The sequence below is a fragment of the Micropterus salmoides genome, unplaced genomic scaffold, assembly GCF_014851395.1.
Source record: "Micropterus salmoides isolate LMB-PRFRI ecotype aquatic unplaced genomic scaffold, ASM1485139v1 Ms_hic_scaffold_16, whole genome shotgun sequence".
Lineage (NCBI taxonomy): Eukaryota > Metazoa > Chordata > Actinopteri > Centrarchiformes > Centrarchidae > Micropterus > Micropterus salmoides.
In genome coordinates, this window is record NW_024040707.1 from 17,423,089 (window position 1) to 17,447,988 (window position 24,900).

The window sequence follows — 24,900 nt, forward strand, 5'->3', positions numbered from 1 at the left end:
AAAAGACTAGAATAAGGTTTTACACAGGTTAAATGAAAGAGAAGCGGCACTGCTAAAAATGTGATTTTGGGCTCATGCAATATGTATTTTAAGGCGTTCCTTTTCAGAGGCACAAAATACAGGAAGAGAGAATGGAAATTCATAAGTAACCACTGCACCTGATATATAACCACAGACTGACCACTGTGGCGACGGAAATTGTGTCTGAAGTTTCCTTTAAACGTCTTGGAAAAGCAGGTCCAGGCTGGGCTCAGTTACATCTGCAATCTCAGTACCCTGCTCAACTGAAACGTTTCAGAGACACTGAAACATTTTGCACCCTTGGCGGTTATTTGCGACAGGCTTAGTTAATATCCCAAAAGTAATTTATCAAGCAAAAAAATGCCAAACATTGTTTGGCAAATGTGAGGATTTAGCAGTTTTGTCTACTTTATATCAGTTTAAATGACTATCTGTTTTGTTGTGGGCCATTGTTTGGACAATACAAACAATTTGACGATGTCCCCATGCAATCTGAAAAATTGTAATCTGCATTTTTCAGTCTTTTCTGACATTTCTTAAACCCAACAATTATCTCAGTAATCATCGAAATGTTGGACAAGTGAATGGATATGAAAAGTAATCCTTAGCTGCTATAATCCTGAAGTGTACAGAAAACATGTCTGTTAATCTGCAGTTTAACTCACTCTGCCTCTCTGTCTCCTCCTGCTACCCAGATGGCCATGCTGCTGAAGCTCCAGGAGTCAGCCAACTACATCGAGTCTCCAGAGCGGGAGGGCTGTCTGGATCCCACTCTGCAGGCTACACTCTGAGGATAACACGCGACCGTCAGTCAAGATATGGAATTATGGACTCTTCATCATGGCTGACACAGCGGGTGCAGTCCCAATGAGACTTCAGAGACTCAATAATTAACTTAAGTGTGCGCTCAGTGAGCAGCTACAAAGCTAAATGTAAAGGATCTATATAGTGAGAGAGTGATTATGGACAATGGGTTTGCTCTGCCCTGCTATCAGAACTTTGAAAAGACAATTAAACCGCTTTCATATGAAGCTGGGATGATGATGGGAAAGACATTGATTTGTCTCTTCTCTGCCCTCAATTTGTTCCAGATGGGTTGTTGTTGAATCTGCAAGTGCATGGTAACCAGAATAGTATGACGCAAAATATTACCTATAATCCTATTGATCAAGACCCATTCTTTTCTTTTTCTTTTCATTTCCGACCGCCACAACTTTCTCCTCAACTATTGGTGCTTACTGTACTGGTTTTCTTTGAAGGCGCATGCTTCATTTCACAAAGAAATTCACCTCATACATAACTCTGACTTCCTCGAAAGTAGGATCGTCGCTCGACAACAGCCAAAAAATGCACTTTATTTTCTACTTGTGGTAATTGGATTTTAGGAGGCTGTGTCAGTGACTGTGCATCAAATGGGGACTATCAGTTTGGCCAAATTATGCAGTTCATTAGTAATTCCTCTAGATGGCAGCAAGTAACTACTTATTCCTGCCTCAGTGCTCTCCTGATGTGCTTTCTGACTTATCAAAGGTGCTTGGTATCGAACATAACACACAAAACTCTGAGAATGGCCTTGAATGTTTTTTCTTTAGCCATTGTGTAATTCAAGGATGGAATAGCAGAACTGTGAAGCTGTTAGAGTAATGTGCATGGGTGAATAACAAACCGGTTTTAGGGTCAACGTGTAAAGAAGATGTCATCATCGGTGGACTCAGTACCCACTGACATTGAACCTACTCAACATACTGTTTTGAAAACACACCGGAGAAAAAAAAACCTGCTTGTTTATCTAGTCTGCCAAAAACGGCCGACCATTTCCGGTTGTGCTTGCGTCTATTCTGTATTTAGATATTGGTTTTAAAAACACAGAATTCTGTTGTGATAGATGAGGACACAGCTTTGAAAATCTTGATTTTGTAGGATTTTATACTGATTCTTCTCCAACCATATAACTGTATACAGCAACTACAACCTATGTACACCTAACATGCCATTATCTGCAGCGGCAGACAGTGTAGAGGTGTCGTCACTGTTTCGATCATTTCTCATTCATCGGGGGAAAGTGGACAACATCATTAAAAATAAACAACTGCCATCAAGTGATAAGAATCTGTACAAAACACGTTTCCTTCCTCATAGCATTTGCTCTTTATATCTTTGATAACATCCCTTTTTTCAAACAGTAGATATCAGAGTACGGGCTGGGAGCGGGGGGACTTATTTTTATTCCTTTCCTTCATTTGTTTGCACATAATATATGTTAGAGTACTAGATTATTAGAGTATTTATTGCTCACTTCTTGACTGTTCTTGTGAGGAAGGAAGAAAGCATTAGAAAAAGACGTGTAAGAGGAGAAAACTGGAGATAGAAGAGATATTCTTAAACCTCTCAGCCCTGTGCCCCTTGACCCTGAAGTACCTCAGACTGCCATATTCTGTCCACACGTTCCTCTACTTTCCAAACAGGGTGCTGGTGTAAAGTAGAGACATGATGCCTAAGTCTATCTGTGCCTGAAACACAATTTGGCCTGAAGCCGCTTTTGAGCTGCTTTAATCTACCACACTGAGGCCTCAGAATAGAGGAAACATCATCACTTCCTCTCACCTACTCTGATGTCACTTTAATGTCATCATCTTGATGCCCAGATTCAGGTGGAGAGTGGGTTTTCGATTTTGACCTTTGGCTTGTAGTCATGGTGATATGCTGTTTGTTGAGGTGATGTGTGTATATGTGTCAGTTTACTCCGCAATAGATGAGAATGTGTATCACGACATGCTTGTGTGCGATTCGACGCCATGTAAGTGTGAAATCCTTGACATCTTTGAGGAGTTGCCTGAGAGTTTGGAAGCGGCGTAAGAACAGATATTAGCCAGGAGACGTAATGTCGATGCATGTGTCCCTGCAGTGTTTCCCAAAGTGTTGTTTTATTGGACCTACCACACCTTAACCTTATCACGGGAGGGATTTTTTTAAATAACTCTTCCTCTTTTCATGTTGTTTTTAAGAGCAGACATTTGTTTTGGTTTTTTTTCTTATGCAAATATTTGTAAAGGTTTCTTTCTCTTTTGTACATGACATCACTATTGTACACACTGTAAATAGTCAGTGCATCTGCGACAACAATCACTAAAAGTGAGATCTAAGAGAAGGCATGGCCCCTGTATGCAGAAAAGGTTGTGTCCTCTGTGGTTTTATTGTCTTCCTCCAGCAGGAAGGAGCACTTGGCTTAAAAGGGGGCTTAATAATGGTTGTATGGCGTGTCTCTATAACCACATCAAATCCCATATGTCTAACATTGCTCAATGGACACAATAAAGTCATGCCATTCTTCACATCACTGAACGTGTCTCTGCTGTCTGTTTACATTAGCCTATATCATCCACTAGATGGCGCCAACACTACTGTATATACTAACACAACTGCTTAATATCAGATGTCAGCCTTTATCTCCAGTTTAATCTCTATTTGGTGCTTGTTTGTCATAGCAAATTTTGCATTACTTAAATGTAAGTGTAACTAACTGCTTGTACACGTGAAAAACCACCGTGTTTATAATTAAAACAAGCTAAGAGTGTTCCTGCCTGCGTAGGTCGCAGTTCCTAACAGAAAGATGATGATGTGACTGCAGTGGGGAGGGGGGTATTAAAGTCAGGGAATGGGTGGCGTTGTCTACAAGCCCACCAGCCCTCACGCTATATATATTACCTAACACCCTCGTGGCTCCTTCATCCACAGCACTGGCCGTCTGTCAGCAAGATGCCAGGCAAACCTGCGCCCATCAAGAAGTCCCCAGCCAAGAAGGCTGCCGACAAGGCACCTGAGCCCGCACCCGCTCCCGTAGAGGCTCCACCTGCTGCGGAGGCTGCACCTGTGGAAGCCGCTCCCGCCGAGGCAGCTCCCGCACCCGAAGGAGTAGCAGCCCCAGCAGAGGACAGCGCTCCAGGTACATTGGTACTAAAAGCACCTTAATAACACGGCGAAAATCCCCTTCTCTTGAAAATACTCAGCTAACTGTACTAATTTTAGCGACGTTAGGCAAACTTTAGCTCTCAGGTAACCGACTTGGAGTAAGACTGCTGTTTTTTTTAAAGTGAGTAGAATTTGGGAGCACAGGAGTGCTGCCATTTTTTCAGGTAAGCTACACCTTGCTAAAATCCTAACTAAAGTTTCAGTTTTTGTCGAAATTGTTCTTGGCCTTTTGTGGTGCTGTTGAATTTACTACTATGTTTTCCACCCCATTCACATCCAATGAGTTTAGGCTAAATAACAGAAACACCTTGTCAGTATTAATGCAAGCAGCACCACAAACTAGTCTCCAAAATGATCATACAGTTGAATCAACACCTCAGAAACGGAACATTACAACCTCCTGAGGGTTGGGTTTATTACAGGTTACAGTTGTTTTAGCTAGGTGTGCTTAATAAGCTGGCGCAATTAAGTGTCCATGTGACATTTATATTAATAACATATAATTTCATCTCGCTCTTGACCGTGGTTCGTATCATTTTTTAAGCCTCTTAAAATTATGTTTTATGGTATGAATGAGAGACGCTACATTACAGATCCGAAGTGACAGCAAAAGTCACACCAGCCTCAACTCTTGAATTGGGGGCAGCTGCAGCAACTTTAACCCCCATGACTGTCAAAACTATGACTTTCAAAACTATGACTGTCAAAACCATGACTGTCAAAAACTTCTACTTGTAAATATCCTTCCTCAAAAGGTGCTCCTTTTTCAAGAGCTAAAACAGTGCATGCTTGAATATTCTCTCACTTCTTGCAACTCAAAGTAAAGTATGAAACTAGAAGTAGAATAAAACTGAGTGTGTGGACTTAATGCTGGTCATCAGTTTCTGAGGGTTTATAGTTTTGCAAATTAGGACAAATTGAAACCATCGAAGACTGGAAATTGTGGTACCCAGAAGTCATTATGCTTTCACACACTTTCAGGAGAAAAAAAACACAAATAACTCCATTAAGGAATTGCCTTTAATTCACCTCCTGAATCTGCTGTAGCTCTCTTCACCTGCCAACATGTATCTAACATCTTATAAACTTGCTGCTGATAGTAAATAACGTTGTGATTTATTAATGACCATTTTCTGGACATTAATTTCAGTATTTAATTAGACATTGTTGAAGTCCCTGCATCCTGCAGAAACAGTTCCTGCAAGAAGTAACAAAAGAAATAAAAGCCCAGAATGCATGGGACTTAATGGTGGTTAAATTGCTGGACCCACCAGTGATAGTTACACCAATGTACTGGTAACCCCAGAGATGAACCAGCTGCATCCTGTGTACATGCAGTAGACAGGCGTTCTTTTCACCAGACCTTAATGGTTGGTAAAGTAAATCACTGGTAGATGTAGTCGAGTGACTGGTATTGTTTTTGCCTGCTAACCTCAACATGTAACCCCTAACTTCAGCTGGAGGAAGCAGCCGATTCGACAGCTCTCTCTGAGGGTAAACAGACACCACAGGCGGTCCACACACTCACACCCAAGCTGTAATGCATGATGTGTGTGTTTTTGTGTCCTGCTGTACACTACATATGGTGTGTATGTTGCTTGCTCATCACCTGTCATGTTTACTTGTCTGTAAACTTCACCGCGTGCAGGTTTTCATCTTTGATCTCTGTGGTTTCCCTTCGTGGACACATGTTTGTCTTCTGCTATCTGCAAATGTCTTACAGTGTCTCTGGAACATGTTTGAGAATCAGTTTTTCGCCCGCACTGCTCTGTCCCCCTGCTTGCTTCAGTGGAGTGTATCTTGATCAAATTAGCTTGAAACTGATGGATTCCCTGCATGAGTAATGTCACAATGTAAGTCACTAATTGGCTTTCCTAATGGCATTTTAACGCCAGCTGCTTCTCCCGCTGCTGAAGACGATGCCGCTGCTTCCGCTGCAGACGCCCCCGCAGACGGTAAACATACACCACCACACAGACAACAACATTACTACTTAACTACAAAATACACTACAAACAATGATGACTTCTTCTACTACATCATGCCTATCCCCTTAGCTGTGAGAACTATTGGATTATTAACCAAAACTTGTTTGTTTGATGCTAGCTGCTCCAGCAGAAGCTGCCTTAGTTGAGGAGCCACCAAAGGCCCCCACGCCCCCACCTCCTGCAGGTAACACAAACGTTTATGCTCTACTGTTAGCATTTCAGCTTTGAAAGGTCAATGACCTAAACCCAGCAATATTCAGTTTACCACCATTAATGACAAAGAGAAGCAACGAATCATCACTTTTTAGAGGCTGGAAACAGCAAATATTTTACATTTTTGCTTACTAAAACCATTATTTGTTTATTAAAATAGTTGCTATAGTATAATATAGTAATAGTCAGCTATTTTATTACTCAACTCATCATTGAAACTCTACTTCAGATGATGACTCATGATGGAAATGGATTTGCAGAATTGTAAATGGGTCTGAGAGCAAATCCCACATAATTAGAGCTGAAACAATTAGTCGAATCATTGATTAGTCAGTTGGCTCAGACTATTTTGATAATCAGTTAATTGTTTCAGTCGTATTTCAAGCAAAAATGCCACAAATTCCTGCTTTTCTGTGTCTGATAAACTGAATATTTTTGAGTTTTGGATGTTTTGGTGGGACAAAACAAGACATTTCATTCATTTGGCTTTAGGAAATTATGATGGAAAGTTTATCACAAATTGCTTAATAATTTTCAGCCCTACACGTTATCATGCTGTATAATTGAGAGTAGGTGGGTAATTATTTCATTTTCTGCGTATTTTCAGTGTCTTTTCAGTGTATTGTACTGCTCTTAATGAATCTGCTCTGTTTCAGTCCCCACCAGCGCTCCTCTGGACGTATCTGTGGAAGATGTGAACGACTCCAGCCTCACCATTAAATGGCGGACACCAGAGACCATCGGAGATTGTGGCCTGGACGGATACATCGTCGAGTACTGCAAGGATGGGAGTAAGTCAGTGCATGTATGTGAGGCTGCGAGGCTGCACCTGTCCCCAGAGTGTCAGAGGGCAGATAGACTCATGGCTGGGTCCAGGCCGTATACGGCAGGCAGCATTTCACCGGCTGTCACTGTATCTCCTGACACCACTTTTAGAAGCGCTCGTTTGCTCAGATGATAGCATGCCTTCTGAGATTTCATCATGACAGCCAAAGTGTACTCTTTATGGGCAGGTTGTTTGTAAACTTGTGTCGACAGGTCATAAACCACTGAACATGTCCCGTTAAGGGGTCTTTTACGCTTGGGAAAAAAAGTTCCAGAAGGAATGTGTATTTGAAACCTTAAAAAGTTGCAGCCTTTTCAAGTTATCATGTCGTTCATACTTCAGAGTGAAACTTGCACTAAAAGCGCCATACTAACGCTAACCCTGGGTTTCCCTGCAGCAACAGACTGGGTTGTAGCTCAGGAGGAGCTTACGGCATCTAATCGCTACTGCATCAAGAATCTGACAAACGGTGACCTGCTGCTTGTGCGCGTGGTGGCCGTTAACCCTGGTGGCCGCAGTGAACCTGGTACACTTGCTGAGCCAGTGCGGATCCGCGAGATTGTTGGTGAGTAGCAGCAAATGTTATTTCTCAAACAGACCACCTACAAATACTTAAAGGGCAATTCCAAACACCCTAAATTGCAATTGTAAGCTTGTCTTTATAGAAACTAAGGAAAAACCTACTGAAACTGCTTGGAGAAACAACCAAGAAGCTGCAGGAAGGTCTTCATTGGTGCAATGAGAATTTCTATCTTCCATCTGAGGGGCTGCACATCAGTGTAACTATGTTGGAAAGTGTGCAAAATATACAAAAATGTGAGTGGATTTTCCCTACAAAAGTCCAAACCAACTTTCCCTACAAGATATAGTTGATATTTTGTTTCACCAATGTAAAAACAGCTTTTAAAACGTCTGTCTCCAACCTCTTTATCAGGAGCTGACTGATAGTTGTAACTTATGACCTATCCTTAAAATACTCATGTTGCAACCGGGAAGCAGAGGTGGTATTAACTGCCGGGGGCCTCAGATGAGCTGCACAGATGTATGCACATAAATCCCACAGGTGCTGACAAGACCTTTCATTAGCTGTAAATCATGCTTTCACTTATACACACATCTTCAGTCATTACTGCATGTTTGACAAATGAAGGTGAATCACTCTTCTCTACTTGTATTTGATGATTAAATGAATAGCAACAGTATATGGACCCTTTTGTTTCCTGCTGCTTGCACCCTAAAGAACTAAAAGATGTATGAAGGTAACAATATTATGTTTATTCAGGGGATAACAGTCGAAAAGTAGTCAAGCTGGCTGAACTGGCACAAATTTAAATTTAGTTGTGCTTTACAAACATAAAACACTAAACATTAAGAAAATTAAGTGAACATGGATAAATTTGACTCCAATAGCAAGCACAAAATTAGGAAAAATTACTAACATTTAACGGATACAACCAGGGCTTGACATTAGCGACCACCCACCTGCCAAATGCGGATAAAATTTGACAGTGGCCTGTAATCTTCCTAACTGGGAATGAGCGAATATCCGAGTGTTTCAGTTTTTCCCAATGGAAATGTCCTAACCTGCTCCATGCGTCAAGGAACAGGTGAAGTTCTGGTTCTACTTTTGCACCTCCAACCAGTTTTTATTGGACAAAATCGAGTCACTCACGTCATTGACATTTCTGTTTCCCCTCCAGTCAGCTGTCAACACAGGCGACATCACTTAGGCTATGCCGCGATAGACAATATATCTCAAGGTACACATTCTGTCTAAAATAACATACCGTACATTCTCAAATAGTGCAAAAATGATGATCTTGTAGAATATGCCACATTGCTGTAGATTAAACTACCCAAAAGTATAAAAAGTAGTTCAAATTAGTTCAATATTAAACATCTACAGCAGTACATAAAAATGCAACATGCACTTTAATGCAGCAGTAATATCAACATTTTAAATAATGTAATAGTAAAATACTGACAGGGATCATTTTACTCCACAATGACTACTTTAAGTACATTTTTCTATAATACTTTTTAGTTTTAGAGTGCAGTACTTTTACTTGTTATGGAGTTTTTTTCTTAAGTTATTGACCTGAATACTACTTCCACCTCTGGTTAGCACATCCACAGCCTAACTGCACCTGTGTGTTACCAGCCGAGCCTCCCCCTTTAAGGAAGGTGGACTTTTGGTTAACCTGTCTAGGGGTTTGTTGTAAACACAAGTCTTTCCCGGTGATGAGGAGGGGTAGTTCATTTTCTTTAGTTAGCCGTAAAGTGTGTAGGTAAGTTCAGGTTGTAGTTACTGTGTGTTGGTGTTTGCTGCCTCAAAAGATAAGTAAAAAGTTTGTGTTTATGTTACGGTGCGTTTTATAGAGAATATACTCTATAGAGAGAGTATTATACTGTAACCTAACCAACATAACTACCCCTCAGCTGCAGCCAGCGGAAAAAACTGAAAACATGAATATAAGACAATATTGTCACCTGCTATATGGCACAATAATTAATATTCAAATATATTTGATATATCACGTCTGTCTAACATACAGCGTTTGTACCGCACTACTTCTAGTTAGGCTAAAGCGGTGCTAACAAGGTGTGAGGCAAAACAGCAGGACTCCCGTCTGTTGTCTGCTCCAAACCTCTCTGCTCCGGCGATGACTGTTATCGCTGTCAGTAGCCTGGCAGGAGACACGCTTCCGTGGTGTGCTGGGATTTTAACTTTCTCAAATTTGAGCAGGATGCACCCTTACTTTCTGTGTGGAAATCTAATGTTTTCACACCACAGATGAAGAAGAAAAGTATTTAAACAAATAGCTGAAAGAAAGAGAGGGTTGGGGGTGACCAAAAAAGTTCATGTCAAGCCCTGGATACAACATATTTAGCATAAACATACAAAAAAGAACTGCTAAGAAAAGCATTGGATCCATCTCAGGATAAAAAGACTTCCCTCTTATGGTATACAGGATCTGTTGCACCGCTGCACTAATAGTCTCAGACATGGGTGCCGCAGTGGTTAACTGTCTGGCTCTGAAATAGCTAATTAATGGAAGACTGAGTCAGGCAAAGGAAAACGTTTGGCTAATGAGCCATCTAGCGGCTATATTTTGGTTTTTGTGACCTAGCAGCCACAAACTCACACTTTATGGCGATGGCTCTCTGGTTCTCCTGTTGTGTGGCACATATATCACTAAATGACATCACAATAAAACAAATTGTCCATTATATAACAAGAGCAAGTAATGGCGGTGTCTGTTGTTCTTTGGGTCCGTCACTTTGGTCCAAACTGAAGTATCTCAACAACTATTAAACGGATTGCCATGGAGGTTGGTCTGCATATTTGTGTCCCCCCTCAGGATTAATTGTAATAGTAGAATAATAATCTACCGCTATCATCAGGTAAAATTTTCATTCACTAAATACCAGCAAAACTAACTGTATTCCCATCAGCCTCAGCTGTATTTTGTGTTTTGCTAATTAGCAAAATCCTGATGATTATGCCCTTTAAAAAAATCACTTCAAATTCACTTGCACGTGATTATGTAATTTCTATCATATTGGTGTATATGCAGCAAACTGCTTCAAAATACAAATGTACCCTTTTTTCCTGTCACCTCTCTATACACAATAAAGGGTCAAAATGCCCATCCAAAGTGACTCTTCAAACCTCCTCTTAAACCGACGTTGGTTTCATTACTGGAGTCACATTGACGTAGTGTATATCTGAGCTGACATGCCCCAGTGATCCACTCAGAAGGACAGCTTACTGTCTCTGAGAGTATTTCCTGTTCGGGGTTCAAACCCCTGCGAACAAACAGGATACTTTAGTGGAGAAATGCAGTTGTGCAACCAGAACTGCTGGTCAACCGAGGAGACTGAAACATGAGCCTAATTGATGGATTCTGGGTGGCTTGTTGGGAGGTAAATTCAGCTGTGTGTCAGTCAGAAGCTCGCCTGACCAGACCCCCATCTACATGTACACGCTTCTGATAAAGACACATTGTCCTACATATTCTAAAAGCCCCCCACAAAGGCGCTTTATCCAGAGACAAAGACAGATTATAGACTGTGTGCATGAGCAACTGCTTGCTGCTGGATGCTGTAATGCCAGTAACACTTCTGGGCATAGCTGGGAAGTGTGCTGATTAGCAGGGATTAGTGTGTGAGCCAAATCTGGAGGCAGACCTGATCCTCATGGGGAATGATGGATCCAGGAGCCGGATCCCAGCCCGCGCGGTGGTGTTACAGTAACAAATGTTAGGACAAGGAGGATGACGCATTGGGAATGAAACCAGGTGAGATGGGGAGCAACGAAAAGAGTAGAGGGAGAAAGTGTCACAGCTACAAAAAGATGGACAGGAGGTTGATGGTGAGAGAGATAAGAGGACATTTTAAGTGGATGAGGAGAAGGGTGAGAGAGGTGATGGAGGGCAGGAGCTTGCTTGTTTCATGTATCCTATAAGTCATGAGAGCTTTTCAGGCATCTGCTGCTTCTGCAGAAACATGCGAGGGATGCTGTCCATGATACATAGTGCCAAAGTAAGTGCCTCACAAAGTCCCGACCACGGTGCAATATTATCTGTATTATTTTATTCACAGCTAGAGAACACAGGCAGTTATCGCAGATCTGTTGTCTCCTGTTTCCCGTCTCTTGTGCGTCAGCATTCCTCGGTGTGATGTTTGACCACTCCGTCCTGTTGAAAGTGACAACATCTTTCCCGCTGCTTCTTTGTGCATGACATGAGGAGACACGTGTTGGAGTTCACGTTTCTCATCACCAAAGCTATTTTAAGAGCTGTTAGATGCAGGGTCTTTCTCCTTTGCCTCTCTGTACCCAAACCTACTTTGGCTAGATTCCCTATCTATGTATGACTGCTCATAATTTGATTTATTAATGAGATTTACTTTTGACTTTAATAACCACATAGATTGTGGACTTCTGATTGTAATTGTTGTTTTGTGACTACATTTCAAATATTGAATGATGAAAGTATCACTGGAAACACTGGTCTCAATTTATTTATTTCGGCTATAGTCTGAGATGTCTAAAATGTGGTATCTATTTAATCTGTTCTTAATGTTAATGTTTATGTCTTTGTCTAAGTATAATAAATTGAGTGTCAATACTATATCATTTAATCTTACAAACACACCAGAGCTGCAACTAACAACAATTTAGATTTTAATTATTGTTTAATAGTTTAGTCTATTATTAGCGCTATTTACAATTTCTCAGAGCTCACAGCTCAGTTTGCTTGTTTTGTCCGATCAAGAAACTGGAAGATTATCAATCTGTTGCTTATACAACAAAGAAAAGCAGCGAATCGTCATTTTAAAAGCTGAAACCAGAGAATGTTTGACATTTGTTCATGAAAAATGATAAATCGAGTCATTGCAGCTTTAAATCATACATTATAATTGCCATTCTTTTCTTCTTTTTTTTTTGGTGATGTGTTTGGAAATTGGCTATTGTGAACTAACTTAGGGGTTAATTTTAGCTCCTTCAGTCATGTTCTCTTGTCAGCTTTGCGTGGGTGGTCTACTTAGGCCTTGTTGACATGTCATTTTGAGCATACATGACCCCACTAGACACAAACAGGAAGTGTCACACCGTCTGGACACTGGTATTTGGGCAATGCTAGCTAATGTTATCAAGTGGATGATTTATTTACGTGGGTGTCCAGGTTGATCTCACTAACACCAAATTTACCAACGTCTACCAACAGACCAGTTAATCAACATGGAAAACAACTCATGGATGAGGCAGAAGATAAGCACGCCTGACTTGACTTCTTGTTTTTCAGACCGTCCCAAGATCCGCATGCCCCGCGCCCTCAGATCCCGCTACGTCAAGCAGGTTGGAGAACAGATAAACCTGGTCATCCCCTTTCTTGTAAGCCAGCACAAACACATACCAGCTCTGAAGTCCATCAATAACATATGCAGATAGCACAGAAAACTTTACTCATTTTCCAACTTGTCAGGGAAAGCCCAAACCTGCTGTGTCCTGGCTTAAGGACGGTCAGCCTTTGGATACAAAGAGGGTCAACATCAGGAACAGCGACAAGGACAGCATCCTGTTTATCCGCACCGCTCAGAGGGAGGACTCTGGTGTTTACGAGATGACTGTGAAAGTGGACAGCTTTGAAGACAAAGCCACTGTCACCCTTCAGATTGTGGGTAAGTCGTTTGTGTGTGAACATGCTTGCGATGTGTAAATGTTGATTTCAGAACCCCCCCGTTGACTCTCTGCTCAGCTGTTTGTGCAGCTGACTTGCCGACTTGTTAGTTCTGACACTTGTGACTTGCTCCGACAGAAATTCAAAGCGCCGGCCAGCATACATCACATCTCTAACAATGATGCCCTTTGACCCAAAAGTGTTTCACCCTGCTTTCAGCTGCTGCTGTTAGAGTGTATGGCCCGACGTTAGAGGCATTACTATACAAATATATGTTTGGGTGCAGACACCTTTTAATGCTTTGAGAAACATGCTGGGTATGATTTAAATCCTTTAATAAATACTTACAGTAATATGTGTCCTCAGAGCTGCCCGGCCCTCCTGCCAGTGTGAAGCTGGTGGACACCTGGGGCTTCAATGCTGCTCTGGAATGGACCCCTCCCAAGGATAATGGCAACACAGAGATCACTGGATACACCATCCAGAAGGCCGACCAAAAGACTGGGGTATGGTAGATGTTCACATACAAATACAGCAGGCCAATCACGTTGACAGCATGTTTGAAGTTGTAGATATAAGCTGGATTAACATAGATACCTATCATGTAGTGTCTGTCATTGATGTTGATAGCAACACTAGACAAATGTATCATGTATCATTGGGCCTGTCATGCTTTGATTATATTCCCCACTCGTTCGCTTACTGACACGGGTTATGAAGAATCGTCATGTGTCATTGATGAATGTGAGACTATTCGGTGCAGTCGCGGTATTCACATTGTTTGATTCACTGTGATAGAGACGAGGGGGTCACGGCTGAGCAGAAGATTTGCGAAGAAGATTACCTGCTTCACTCACTTCAGAGCAGCATAACCCGCCAGTGCGGAGGTAGAAGCTTTAGTTTAATGGAATGTGGAATTTAAACAGCTAAACCGGATCAGAAGAATTGATGGTTGCTCAAATTAAAACATCTGGCTAATGATGGGTTGAGTGTTACCTCAGTGGTGATTACTAACCCAGCGAGGACACATGGCAGTATAGCTTTCTGTCCGTGCTGTACTAAACAGGCTGTCCGTTGTGTCTCCACCTCCAGGAGTGGTTCACGGTGCTGGAGCACTACCACAGGCTAACTGCCACCGTCTCCGACCTCATCATGGGCAACTCGTACTGCTTCAGAGTGTTCGCTGAGAACAAAGTGGGCATCAGCGAAATGAGCACCGTTACCAAGGACGTGGCCACCATCCAGAAGACAGGTGGCCTTCTTGATTCATTTCTTAGTCCTTCTGGGTTCAATTTGTTGACATGACAGAAGAGTTTAGTGTGTTCTTATACTTTAAGGAGCTGCAGTAAGTCAGTGGGAGTCGTGTGTGTGTGTGTGTGTGTGTGTGCTTTTGTGTGTTTATATTGAGTGGAAATGGCCTTGGCACTGCTGTAATCAGAAGTGGGTTGTACTTTTGGCCAGTGCTCAGCTGCTTCTGAAATAAATTTTAAGAGGCTCCAGCAACATCAAGACAGCTGGCAGAGCAAATGTAGCTCTTCCCGTGTGTGTGTGTGTGTGTGTGTGTGTGTGTGTGTGTGTGTGTGTGTTTATACACTGTATTTACCTGTGCGTGTGTCCCTGCAAGGAATGTCATGTAGTTATGTAGGTCAGTGCACTAAATCTGGTGATTTGTGTTTGCACTTAGGAATGTCTGTGTATGTGTCTTTTCCTGGCCAGCAGCGCTTGGTGTCTGTGCTTTGTACTCTTCAAAATGTTAATCATATATTTCATATCCAACGAAGGTTAAAGTCAAGGGCAATTGGACTTGGTTGAAGATACTGGAAGACGTTTCGTCCCTCATCCAAAGGACTTCTTCAGCTCTGACTGACTGGCAGGGAAACTCAGCTATTTAACCTCAGTGGGGTCGTTTGCCAGGGTCATCGATACCGCTGGTTCGTTAGTGTTCCCGGTTGCTGTAACGACAGTCGTTACAGTCGTTAGGACTACCGGTGGACAAGACTGAACGACCACCGTTGGTATCTTCACCTGAGGCCAATAGGTTACGTTTGTTGAGTTTCCTGGGAAGAGATGAAAGGACAGCATTGTAAGTGGGGGATAAGTGGTGGCGTAGACCCCCTCCCCTGTTCAATGAGGGCTTCTCGACCCGGGTGTAGATGGCTTCCTTGACACCTCTTTCGTCGTTCAGTCTTGGCCACAGGTAGTCCTAACGACTGTAACGACTGTCGTCACAGCAACAAGGAACACTAACGAACCAGCGGTATCGATGACCCTGGCAAACGACCCCACTGAGGTTAAATAGCTGAGTTTCCCTGCCAGTCAGTCAGAACTGAAGAAGTCCTTTGGATGAGGGACGAAACGTCTTCCAGTATCTTCAACCAAGTCTAGTTACCCTTGACTTCAACCTTCGTTGGATAACTATGACCTGGATGACTGAGAATCTTCATAGACATATATTTCATGTAAAAATCATATGAAAATGGGACCATGTTGCAACACAACAATGCCACATTTCTGTGATTTTTGCATGGCTGCCAGCATGTCATGATAGGAAATAATGCATTCGTGCACAGAAGGGTCAGACACAGATAAGCCACACTTATAAGTGATTTCACTGACAACAAAATACATTTATAATATGTCTTTAGCAAAAACTTTTAATCAGGACTATGTCAATTTTGGAAGAAGAAATATCACATGTATGACTCTTCTCTACTTCTGCTACTGTTTCAATAAGGAGAGATCAATTGGACCCATCTTCTTTAAGTGTAGGCCCATGAAGATAGGTGAGAGGTGGAAGTCTAGACGTTGTTGGTGGAGTAAAGCCAACAGACAGAAGATGAAACCTCTCTTGAGGGGCAAGGTGCTGATGGGGAGTTGGTGGGGGCGATGCTAGGTTTGAAAAACAGACTGACAGAAACAAAGAGATATTTAAAGAACAGCATCCGAGGACTAATTGGCTCGAGGAACGCGGGAAGAACGACCATGGGCCAGATATGGTGAAGTCAGAATTGTGAATGAAAGCCATTTTTAATTGCAGGAATTTCCAACAGAAAAACAGTGAGAGGGTCAAGATCTTTCTTATAGAACGTTCGACACAACTTACAGTAGTTTAGCATTTTAGCTAAATGCATTTAGCATTACTGTCACTTGTAGCCACAATTCAGCAAACGTTACATAGTGCCACTATCAGACACAAGTTAGCTTCTTGTGCTTAACCACTACTTCTATGTATGCTACTGCTGCTTCACAGAAAAAAAACCTTTGTTTTTGTTGCAATAATTACTATTCCTTGCAGACAGGTATTGAAATTTTCCACAATACCACAATGTAGTTGCCGGTGAGATCTTAACCATGTGTTCGCAGGTATTGTCTACAAGCCTCCTGAGTACCAGGAGCACGACTTCAGCGAGGCACCCAAGTTCACCACAACCCTCTGTGACCGCGCTGCCACTGTGGGATATACCACCAAGCTTCTGTGTTCTGTTCGTGGATGCCCCAAGGTCAGACAGCCACTCCTGCACTTTATCCTATGAGTGCATCTTGTCCAGGGTGTCTTGTGTTGTAACCTGTGATTGGTTGTTTGGAGCACATGCTCACTTAACACAGCAAGTAAGTGCTGGGGAAACATCTGGAAGTGAAGGGTTAGGTCTTGAGATGTGAGATTTTCTTTGGAGAGATTTTGTATGTCTTTCATATTGTAGGGAGTTGAATTCTATTTTTTCTCATACCGTATTAGTTATTCTTTATTTAAACCGTTTGCTCTGACTTTGGACCCTGAATAAATCATTTGAGTGTGTGGTATACTGCTTCACATGGGGTATTAATGTCACTGCTATAAAGATCCACTGTGGGTCCGGGCTTACACTGGCATGTCTATGTGAAGTTTCAGTATGTCTCTCACTGTTCTTGGCGGCTGCTGCTCTGGTTAAACATATCTTTACAGTTGTCTGGCTGACGCAGGCAGCTTAGGTGGCAGGCCATCGTGGAAATGCAGTTGATTATGTGTCCTTGGCTTCTCGCACCAAGGACAGCAGTCTGTCTGCACATGCCAGAGTAGTCGAGCCTACATCAGTTTCTCTTTGATTTGCCTCAGACTGCTCTCAGTGTGAGTTGAGTTCTGTTATAAGAGCAACTGCGTTGTACCAGCTGTGTGAAAACCTATCCACGGATCATCTGTAGGGGAGAGAAAGACAGTCACTGAATACCTCTTTCATACAAGGAGACCCACATACTCTGAATGTGTACTGAACCCATGTTTGACCCCATACCTGAACATGCTGTCACAGGTTAATCCCTCATCGTCACCATTCACAGACACTTGGCTGTGGTCACATCACTATGTACCATATAATTAGAATTACAAACAAATGAATTACACAAAATAAAATGGCATTTCGAACACCCACTCTCTTTCTATCACACATGCTTGTCCTCTCTCACTCTTGCTTTGTTTATCTCTCTTTATGTAACTTCTATAAAATAAGTGATTACACACTGTAAGCATGTTCAAGCATGTGTTAAGTAAGCCAATATATCTTCTCTGGCTCAGAGTCCAGGAATCCACACAACCGCTGAGCAAGTCCAGCAGAAAGGCATGTGGTGTGATAAGTTGTCCTGCTGTCTCTGATAAGGAGCTGTCACAGATAGAGGGAGAGACCACAGGGAGCTGAGAGGGAGAAGGGAGAGATGAGCATGGAAGACAAAGAAGAGGCAGCGATAAGATGTATAGCCTGTTGTCTTGTCATGGCTAAGTGGCGATGTTGCTTTATCACAGAAGGTACTATTTTTGCCACCCGTCCAGATACCAGCACTGTTATTATCAGTGTGACTGACATCCACACACATTGATGCCCAAAGACAGAAATACAGTGGGACAGGACAGAGAGAAAGGACGATAAAATGAAAAGAGCAGGAGAGATCAGTGGGTGGGTTTAAATTGTCTTTATCTCTGTTATTTCTGTCAATTAAACAAGGCAAGGCAAGTTGGAGCAAACTGAGCTAATTTCCTGCGCCGGTTTGGTATCCTGGTTACTCGCTGTGCGCCCAATTGGGAGACTGCAGAGAGTGGGGCGATGCCAATCCAGCAGCATACTGCAGTCTTGGTGCAAGAATGTCAATGCCGTTTGGCTGTCTGTTGCCTGTCTGCTCAGAGCAGATCGACAGCTCAAGGCTGAAAATGCAGTATATCAAAATCTGTTTTGTTTTTTTTACAAATCACCATGCCTTTCTGGGCTGATTCCTCGTTTAACTGACAGAGATAAAGACAATGTTAATTCATCTACTCATCTCTCCTGCTCTTAGCATTTTATCTTTCTTTCTTACTTTTCCATCCCACCATATTTATGTCTTTGTGAAGTTAAACTAAGCAGGGCAAACAACATAAAGTAAAAAACTAATGTCATCTGTTGAGTCTTCTCCATCTCTATCACTCTCTCTGATGGAGGAGGTGAAGGATGATGAAAATGAGGGACATGATTTCACCCTAGGCAGTAGACCAAGTACTGTGCATTTGAGCCTTTGGCACAGAGAAATGCTGCTGCTGAAGTTAATGATGTCATTGCACCACCAACAAATAATGCTGCTAGTGCTTGTTACCTTGGTAGACCTGCAGGTTTTATGACTGGAAGAGTCGGGTGTATCCTTCCAGATTCTTAGAGTTTGGATTGAACTTAACTAAACTGGATAGAAAAAAATCGAATCCTTCTAGATGTTACACCCTGCCCTCCATATCCTGCCACCAAAATGTCAAACTGCTAAATAATTTTAAAATGTCAAAGCCATTTCTCTTTGAAACCTGATGAATTAACTTATATACTTTTTTTTGCGGTTCAGTTAATATTAGTCAGTGGATCTTAACAAAGCAGTTTACAGCTCTTATCAGTTCTTACCTCAGAGAAAAACCTACATGCTCACAAAATGTTTACCACCTGAACTCGCATGAAAGCCCCATAAGTCTCTAAAATAGAACCCATATTTTTAAATCTTGTCGTAACCAGCAACGCAGAACTAAATATGTTTCACTCATCAGGAGGAAGGAATGGTTGAAACAAACTGTTCTGAAATGCATCAGCTGAGGTGAAATCCAATAACCAGAGTCATCTTGCATTTAGCTGGACCATGAGGAAATCCACGCAGGGATAGCGTCACTGAAACCCGGAGCAACACATACCTGGGGTCAGGAAAAAGACATATGTTACTCCCATTCTACCCAACTGTCACACTGAGCACAGACTGCTTGAGCTCACTGGAAGACAAGCTGACAACAGACAGAAACTGAGGTCTAGTCAAATGTTTGTCTAAAAACATGTAAAACCATGTGTAAAATTGGAGTATTAAAAGTAAAGAAAACTGTTTACAGCAACGTTAGGGAAAATGCCAGAAACTAGAAATGTTCAATAATATAAATAGTCAGAGCTTAGAGCTTTAAAAATAACAAAAGGAGGATTTTATTTCCCTCATTCCAACTATTGCAGAATTTATAAAGTACTAAAATTAATAACTAAACGGCATATTCTCATTAAATGTACCATGTCAAAAAATGTTTTGTCTCATACGTTGGTAAAAATCAGCCCAGCATGAGCTATAACAAATCAATGTGGTATGCTGTAGATAAGTTATTGAGCTTATAAATGTCTCCTCTCCACCTCTCAGCCTAAGATTGAGTGGTTGAAGAATCAGATGGTCATCGGTGACGACCCCAAGTTTCGGCAGATCTCTAACCAGGGCATTTGCTCCCTCGAGATCCGTAAGCCCTGCAGCTTCGATGGCGGCGTGTACACCTGCAGAGCCAAGAACGCCCAAGGAGAGGCCACTGTCTCCTGCAAACTGGAGGTCAAACGTACGTATCTACAGACAAATGAAGGAAAACATTTTCAGTGAACATAGTCAGAATCTATTTATTATATCTATCTATTTTTAAACTCTTTACTGGAATGGTAGCTTGATATTTAGCACACAGACATGAGAGTGGGATCAATCTTCTCATCTACCTCTCAGCAGGAAATAAGGGTATCTCCCAAAATGTCAAACTATTCCTTTAAATTTGTTTGACCCTGCTTTGGTCCCAGTCGTTAATTCCAGTTTTCACAATGTTTTACCAAACATGATAAATGTAACAATATACCGATCTTAAATCCATTTAACAAACATAAATAAACTGCATCTTTCTCTCCCAACAGAGATTATTCTTCCAGAGGCAGATAAGGAGAAGGGCAAATAAACTGACACCCAGACCTCCAGAGGTAAGGAACAGAGAGAAATATCCATTCTTGTTCAGTCAAACACACGGACATCACACTTGTGGGAGCAAATTTTATCGCTGTACATTTCCTCATAAATAACATCCTTTATTCAAGTGCTACTACCATCACTAACACTCTGATAAATAAATAAAAACTATTGTAGTGTTCTTAAACTCATAGCATCAAATTAAAAATGAAAAACTAACGTGTCCTTCCCTCTCCTCTAACATGTGTCGCCCCACTTCTGCACCCTCCTCCTCTGTACATCTTGTCCATCGCATGCCCTGCTTTTGGATGTGGTAATGTGGCAAGGATTAATGTCAGTCAAATGGAAATACCAAATTTGATGTTTTTACAACTGTAACAGTTCTATTTTTACCCTTACTATTAGGCAGCCACGTTTGGGTTTTTAATATGGGACCTTCGTTTAAGCTTTTTAAATACTTGAGTGGTGTAGCCTTTCAAGGAGTGTCGGGAGGCTTTGCTTGCACTGTCATTTCGACTGCTGACAGGAGAAGCCCCATTAAAGTATTTTTTTTTTTAAAAGCACGAAGTGGTGAGAGAGGGTAAAAAGGTGAAAAAGACAAAAAACAAACATTTTAGCAGGGCAGAATGATGAGACAATTGACAGAGGGATGCACATGATAGATGATGGTTGTAAAGGGGTTAAAGAGTGAAGGATAATGGTTTTATATTACTGTGAAGAACATACCACGGGTTATTTTTACGGCAGTGTGAAACATTATTACTTTTCATGCCCGCTGTACATTCAGAACACGTGAACAAGGGACCAATTACATGATTTAAATTGTTTTTAGATCATCTCTCTCCTTTGCCCTCCCTTTCTCTCCTCTTTTCCCCTCTCCGCTTACTGACCTCCTCCTTAGCATAAATTGGACCAGAATCTGACTACATTAAAACGCACATTAATGAAGTAGCACATTTATATGTGCTGCTTTTAGCGTGATTAGTCTACGCCTCCAGTGTGCATGCAATATTTTCATTATTTACCCCCATCACATTTATATGCACTTATTTGTGGTAGTTTTTCATGGTAGCTTTTGATCGAGGGTGCAGCGAGTAAGGAAAATGTTCTGGGTTTTTCTTTGTTTTATTGTAAATGTGAGTTTAAACTGCTGTTCCGTTACATTGTAATACATTTATTCATTTAGCTGATGCTTTTATCCAAAGCAACTTACAATTGCTATGTATGTCAGAGGTCGCACGACTCTGGAGCAACTAGGGGTGTCCTGCTCAGGGACACATTGAACCTGGGTCTCTCACACCCCAGGGATGTGTCTTATCCACTGTACCATCACCACCACCAACCCCAACAACTGTCACTTACATGCACATGTGCACACATTTGCACGTGATCACTTGGGTATCCATGACCAAGTGATCATCTTTCTCCATCAAGAATCTTGCTGTTGCAGCTGGATTATTCTTAAATCACAAACACATGTAAAGGGAAGACACCGTTGCTTTTTACATTTTGGAAATTAGACTACTGCATTTTTAAAGGAGAAGGCTGGCAATAATCTATTTTCTAATTTTCCAACCTAACCAGCCTGTCTGTGCCTCCCAGCCCCAAGGAGATTTGTTCCTAGTTGACATCATTAATAGTTACATTTTACACTTGGACCCTTAGAGGAAGATGTCATTTTTGGTACTTAACCTTGAATATAGGGCCTCAATTCCTTGTCTGAGTTGTTTTACATGAGCACATAAACTGGATGCAGTTGTTGTGCTACATGCACACTGCAGAGTTGACCTTCAGCATGGTCAGGGACACATATGTTCACACTGTACTGCAAATGAGGTCCCACCCCCCATCTCCTCCCCACGAACTGGCTCAAGTGATTGGATCTTAATGCATCCTTGATGTGTTTGGATGCATTCACATGTGTATTTACAGCTGTCCACTTGTGATCAGATTACCAAAGGCGCATTTTCATGCCAAATGTAAACTGCGCCCTATAGATGCCGTGATCGCTCTTGTGGGTCTGCACAGAGTGTGAGGACGCGGGCTCCCAGCCGGCATAGCCATACATGGGAGGGCCCCACAAGGGGAAAACGAGGGATTAGGTAGGGAGCGCCTTTGGGTGGGGGTTACCGGGGTGATGTCAGCGCGGTACTCCGCAGCTTCTAAAAATGACTCCAGATGACGTGACCCAAAGTCAATCTCTTCACATTACCATGAGTCAACAGGCCGAATGGAGTGCTGTGAGAAGAAGGGAGAATGGGCTAAGGGGGCAGAAACCGAGCCAGATAATCCTCGATGGAAAATACGCTGTGGATATCTCTCTCTCACACACACACACACGTACAAAACCTCTCTCACACACACACTTTCTCTCAGAACATTCCTGACTGAAGTGATTATTAACACCTCATGGCCCCATTTATCAATCTTCTTGCTTTGATTATTCCACCAGTGCTTTTAAAGGACCAGCAGAGGTCCAGGTCTTGTGTTTTAAGTGAGTTTATATGTGTGTGTCTAGGAGCCCACATTCTGTATATCCATCTAACCCTTTCTCTATGTCTCTCTTATCTTGTCCAGAGTGTTTGAAGATATGGAGAAAACATTGTGGCTGGATGTGCAGCAGTGTGTACATAATGAAGAAGGGGACAGAACAACATACCAACATATCCATTTCCTCCCCCACACACACCCAGACTCACCCACTCCTTCCAGTATGCGGGGAAGACCCATGCCACCCAAACCATCCCAGTTTGCCAAATGTTACATGTCATTTTAGCTGCTGAGTTCAATGTCAGGCTATATTTGCCATTGTTTTTCTCTGCCTGTGCCCATGTGCTGTTTGTTGTAGTATGTGTATGTACTACCTAATAAAACAGTCAATCCTTGGACATGCTAATGCAATCACTGTATGGATGGTGTAATAAAAATTGTATTTTATTATATGTTATGTATTATGGATTTCTACACACGTCATTATAATTTTATAATGAAACAGCCCTCGTATATAGACACATCTGCTGGTTTTGAAGATGTGGGATAATGATTAAAGGGATGGTTGGTCCAAATTACAAAAAGTGGTATCTAGCCATGCAGAGGTTTTTATGAAAGCCACCTCATTGGTAGGTAGTGAAATTTTTTGTTTGTGTTGCCTAAATCATTATAAGAAAAACCTCAACGTCTCTTTTCAACAGTTACTCAGGATAATTCTCAAACTATGCTGTCAACTATTTTTATTAGTCCTACATTTTACCAAATAAATAACAGACGTCATAGTGTCTTTATCTGTAAAACTCAGCACGTAAAACCAAAACTGTCTGCTTGGCAAGACACCAGCAGTGATGAGGGCTTTTTTGATTGATTGGGTGAATGGACCCTTTAAATTATTATATTGCTATTTGCTTTAAGGTGACTAGCTTGTCAAAGGTGGGTTGAGGTTGCCAGAAGACGTTTCGCCTTAAATTTCATCAAACTTCCTGAATCCTGCTGGGGTGTGTTGACCAGGGTTGTTGTGCAGGTAATGACTGACCAAATAATCACAGGTAATCCAAGGGAGAAACAAGACAGGTAACATAAATCTAAACATAATCTTTAAAAACAATATTAAAGTACAAAAAACTCGGCTCAAGTAAACTTTGATGAAAAACCTTTTACCTTGCACCACAGATAAGCCTTAACATGATCTCTCAAGTCCCTCTTGTTTTATAAAACGTGACAGATCCACAGCAGGGCACTAGTATTTTAAAAGGGTGGGGGCTTTTGCTACTTAATTTACTAGAGGGTGTTTACACAACTACAAAATGTTATGTGTTATAGCCCCCTGAAGAAATTCAGATTGAATCACAGGTCAGGTGGCTGCTCTACTATCAGACACTACTGACCTATAGTATGTCTGCCAGCACAGCAACTAAAATTTGTCACCCTAACTAAATAGTATATAGTAACATAGTATATAGTATAGTAACAATCTGACCACCATAAAGGAACAGTTTAGGATAATAGCCATGAAAGTAACATTGTTGGCAATGATAAAGCTTTCTCAATCTGATGGGTCATGGAAATGGGTGTATCACTGGCTTGCCCAGAGCCCTGATAACCCAAACAGTAACAGCTAGTGTTATAGTACTGGAGTCTTACTGCTTACTTTTTACAAAAGTTTTGGTTGTGTAAAAAGAAGTTGGTTTATTTAGTAACACTAGATGCAGTAGCATGTCAGTGTAGGCCTACGAGTTTGTGTAAAACTGCTAATTTGATGTGCTTTAAATAATAATACAGTATACCGAGGGACTCAGAGGCGTGGTTGGGTTATACTGACACCTAATGGTGAGTAGCTATAGTGAAAATAACCACATCACAGAAATAACGCCTCATCTCAGCCAGCCATAGAGCTACAGGAAATCTTACTTTACCACAAGGTGTTGTAATTTAAGTGCTTTCTTCTGATGTAATCATACTTAATAGCCAAAATACATAA

At 41.7% G+C, this 24,900-nt stretch overlaps 2 protein-coding genes across 13 annotated transcripts in view; both read left to right on the forward strand.

The window, feature by feature from the left end:
* The window catches only part of LOC119905447 (neuron navigator 1-like), a 96,024-nt gene extending 92,666 nt beyond the window's left edge, over positions 1-3,358 (forward strand). For all 10 annotated transcript variants that reach the window (XM_038722493.1, XM_038722499.1, XM_038722497.1 and 7 more), the window contains one exon: positions 717-3,358. In XM_038722493.1, coding sequence (XP_038578421.1) covers positions 717-812 — 96 coding nt within the window. In that variant the 3' untranslated portion in view covers positions 813-3,358. The remainder of the gene's footprint in view (positions 1-716) is intronic.
* A 357-nt stretch (positions 3,359-3,715) lies between these two features.
* Positions 3,716-23,330, forward strand: mybpha (myosin binding protein Ha). Of its 3 annotated transcripts, XM_038722504.1 has the most exons (13): positions 3,719-3,964; positions 5,886-5,945; positions 6,097-6,162; positions 6,848-6,982; positions 7,415-7,582; positions 12,828-12,916; positions 13,008-13,203; positions 13,569-13,708; positions 14,295-14,454; positions 16,566-16,702; positions 19,854-20,040; positions 20,381-20,443; positions 23,007-23,330. In XM_038722504.1, exons 1-12 carry the CDS (start codon positions 3,778-3,780, stop codon positions 20,419-20,421), a joined length of 1,566 nt encoding a protein of 521 aa, XP_038578432.1. In that variant the 5' UTR covers positions 3,719-3,777; the 3' UTR covers positions 20,422-20,443; positions 23,007-23,330. The 3 variants fall into 3 exon arrangements, with proteins under 3 accessions (XP_038578435.1, XP_038578432.1, XP_038578433.1); XM_038722505.1 differs by lacking the exon at positions 5,886-5,945 and having other exon boundaries at positions 3,720-3,964; XM_038722507.1 differs by lacking the exons at positions 19,854-20,040; positions 20,381-20,443; positions 23,007-23,330 and adding an exon at positions 17,834-17,967 and having other exon boundaries at positions 3,716-3,964.
* The last annotated feature ends 1,570 nt before the right edge of the window (positions 23,331-24,900 follow it).